This window comes from Echinops telfairi, unplaced genomic scaffold (assembly GCF_000313985.2).
Source record: "Echinops telfairi isolate 266 unplaced genomic scaffold, ASM31398v2 ScPeMD7_2010;HRSCAF=2546, whole genome shotgun sequence".
Lineage (NCBI taxonomy): Eukaryota > Metazoa > Chordata > Mammalia > Afrosoricida > Tenrecidae > Echinops > Echinops telfairi.
In genome coordinates, this window is record NW_022105908.1 from 20,125,551 (window position 1) to 20,129,035 (window position 3,485).

The 3,485-nt window shown below is 53.1% G+C and overlaps 1 protein-coding gene across 1 annotated transcript; it reads left to right on the forward strand.

Moving 5' to 3' along the window:
* Window positions 1-662: 662 nt before the first annotated feature.
* On the forward strand, window positions 663-1,746 carry TMEM256 (transmembrane protein 256). Its single transcript, XM_004712891.2, has 4 exons — window positions 663-768; window positions 1,077-1,108; window positions 1,350-1,430; window positions 1,524-1,746. Exons 1-4 carry the CDS (start codon window positions 684-686, stop codon window positions 1,665-1,667), a joined length of 342 nt encoding a protein of 113 aa, XP_004712948.1. The 5' UTR covers window positions 663-683; the 3' UTR covers window positions 1,668-1,746.
* Window positions 1,747-3,485: the final 1,739 nt, after the last annotated feature.

The following is a 3,485-nucleotide window of genomic DNA, read 5'->3' on the forward strand; positions in this document are numbered from 1 at the left end:
GCCGGCCCACCCGCCCTCTGGAGTGCGGGGGATTGGAGGCGGGGAAAGGAGGCGGGCGTGGACGGATGGACAGCTGGACAAAATGGAGACATCCCCCCCAGCCCCCAGATCTCCCACCCTCGGGGTCCTCGCGGCCGGGGGAAAAGAACGGGTGAACGACAAGGGGCGGGGCAACACACGGAGGAGGCGGGGCCTTCTGGCTCGGGGCGGGGCCACCAGGACGGTGGGCGGGGTTGGATTCGATGGGTGGGGCTTGGGTTTCCGTGGGCCGCCCCTCTTTGGGAGGGGGTCTGGCTTGAGGTTGAACAGGAGGAGCCTGTGGGGAAAGGGGCGGAACTTTGGAGATTGTCCAGCGATTGGGGCGGGGGGGCGGGGGGCAGGTATTGGTAAAAAGAGGCGAGCCAACTTGGAAAGTGGGCCAATCCGTGACGTAAATCCTTTAGCCCGGCTCTCAACCCGCCCACCACTGCTTCGCTGCTCCGCGATTAATTGGCTCTGGCTTCTCCGCCCGCCACACGTCTTCGCCACTCAGAGGTGCTTTTACCAGGGTGAGGACCTGGACGCTGAAATGAACACGGCCTAGGTTGGGCCCTCGAGTGCCTTATTTGCATGGGCGATCGGGATTGGCTGGCTTCTTGGGTGGCCCGCGCCCCCGTTCTCCTGGCGCGTGACCATCTGCAGCCATGGCTGGATTGGGGACTGCTTTTAGGCGTCTGGGCGCTGTGTCCGGAGCCGGGGCCTTAGGCATGGCCACCTACGGAGCGCACGGTCAGGGGACAGGGACGGGAGCTGGGATTGTGGGTATCCCTGGAGCGACCTTTGGGGTCTGGTGCAGGGGCAGAGCCTACCGGAAGCGGCCTGTCTTCCCCAGACCAGACTGCGCGCGAATGCTTGTCTTTTTAAAGGCCCTAGTTCATTCCATTTGATTTCCACAGCAGTCCGATGCGTGTTTCCACCGATCAGGAGCCTCCTGGGGGTGGCCCTTTTAATGCTCCCCAGGGCCGCTCCAGGAGAGAGGGTGATCGGAGCTGGCCCCAGGACAGGACTTTCTTCCTAACCTTTGCCTCTCTCCACAGGCGCCCAGTTCCCGGATGCCTACGGAAAGGAGGTGAAGTAACTGCCCTGTCTCCCACTTCGGGGTACTCGAGGGCATGGAGTCTGGGGGCCCCTGAGGGAAGTGTGTATGGGGAGAGGGGCTGTGGGGGTCCAGGTTTCTCTTGAGTAGCAAAGGCTGCAGGCATGAGGACAAGCTTGGGGACAGACAGCTGGTACTTCACAGGTGAGGAGAAGGTGATCCGCCATTTGCCGTTTGTGTATCCTTGCCCTTGTCCCTTTTTTTTTTTTTACAGCTCTTTGAAAAGGCCAACAAACACCACTTCTTACACAGCCTGGCCCTATTAGCGGTGCCCCATTGCAGAAAACCCCTTTGGGTAATTTATCCCTCTGCCTTGCCCTGGCCAAGCCCCTGGGCCCTATGGCTACCCTTGTCTGACAAGGTTGTATTCCTGCCGTGTCTCCTTTAGGCGGGATTCCTCCTCACCGCTGGAACCGCCTGCTTCTGCACCAGCTTTTACTACCAGGCTCTCAGTGGAGACCCCAGCATCCAGCGAGTGGCCCCCGTGGGAGGGAGCCTGCTCATTTTGGGCTGGCTTGCCTTAGCCCTTTGAACTCTTTTAGATTTAATATCTGAGTAAAAAAAAAATGTTAAGAGTTGGGACAAGGAGAGGATTAAAAGAGACAAACAAACATGTTACACTTTTTTTTTTTTCCTTTTCATTTAACCTCCTGGCATAGCAATGGTAGGGATTGTCGACCTCTGAACGCTTTCCCTTTGCTGAAACTGGATGCCGGAGCCTGGAGTCTGGGGATTTCATTTACTTGAAGTTGATTGGTCAGGTTCTTAAACTGCATCATAAGGAATCATTTGAATGATGATGATTCCTATTGAAGCATGCCTCTGGGCCAAGGAATCTGTATTTTAATAAGCTCACCATGTGGTTCTGATGCCCACTAGAATGATCCTGACTACGCTCTGAGCCCTGGTGGCATAGTGGTTATGCGGTAGGCTGCTAAGAAGATCAGTATTGGAAGCCACCAGCAGTTCTGTAGGAGAAAGACAGGGCTTTTGTGGGAAAGAAGGATTTCTCCCAAGTTGTCTCCCCCAAATATATGCCAAACTTAGTGGCTTGAGAATGACTATACACTTGGAGGTCATCAGAAGTAGATCAGGGGTTATTCTCCCTAAGGGTTATCAGCCATCTGGAGCAAGCAGTCACCACTGTTTATCCCACAATAAGTAGGACCCACTTCCTTCTGATAAGCATAGTAGTTGTCTGTTTCCTTGTAGGAGACCCTAGAGAGGTCAAGCCCACCCAAGGGTGACCAAGGTTAGGCCGCCATCATGAATCTAGGGTCTGCCCATCTTGTCATTTAACCTCCTGGCATAGGAATGGTAGGGATTGTCTACTCCCTCCCATTCCTATGTGCACACCCCCAGCTCATTCCCTTCCTGTTATGCCTATGCCCATTGTATATCCCCTTCCTATAATGGGTATGCCTATTGTACTGCCCCTTCCTGTGATGTGTGGTTACCTGCAATCACGCCCCCGATATAACCCTTGGTTAGCAATAAACGGTGTCCTCGAGCATCTTGCCAAGTCCCTGCTCCACCTCGCCTCGGCCGACGCTGTGTGCAGACCTGGCTGGTAAGATAATGGCCATCCAGGAGGTGAGCATGCTACCATGAAATTATTTCAATCTCTCTTATATCTCTCATGCTCTCTATGACTATATTGTAATATATATATTTATCAACCGTACAATTGTGTCTATCGAACCCGTGATTAGTGGTGGAGGGCTGTCACCCCCTCCCTCCACAGGCTTACTATACCTGTAAAGAGTTAGAATCTTGGAAACCCACAGGGATAGTTCTACCCTGTCTTACAGGGTCACTATGCTGTCCTTATGCCAGCACTGTACCATGCTTTCCCTGACTTGTCTTGGGACTAATGGGAGAGACAGGCCTTCATCAGATTGCTCTCCTGCATGATGACAGTAGGCATCCCTGGATGGCACAGCTGGCTAAATGCTGAGCCGTGGAAAGATTCAGACCTACCCAGAGGCCCCCCAGGAACCTCCACTGACAGGTGGGCGGTGACTGTGCTTGTACTGCCATAGAGAGTTCCGTCTTGGAAATCACCAGGGCAGTGCATTGGCCAGCATTCAAACCCAGGTCTTGGCCATAAAAGGAAAACACAACAGAAAACAAACTCGCTTTTGTGGAGCCAATCCAACTCTGGGACAAGGCAGAACTGCCCTTGTGAGTTTCCTGAGACTAACTTTTTTTTTTTAATCGTTTTATTAGGGGCTCATACGACTCTTATAGGGGCTCATACGACTCTTATCACAATCCATACATACATCAATTGTGTAAAGCACATTTGTACATTCATTGCCCTCATCATTCTCAAAACATTTGCTCTCCA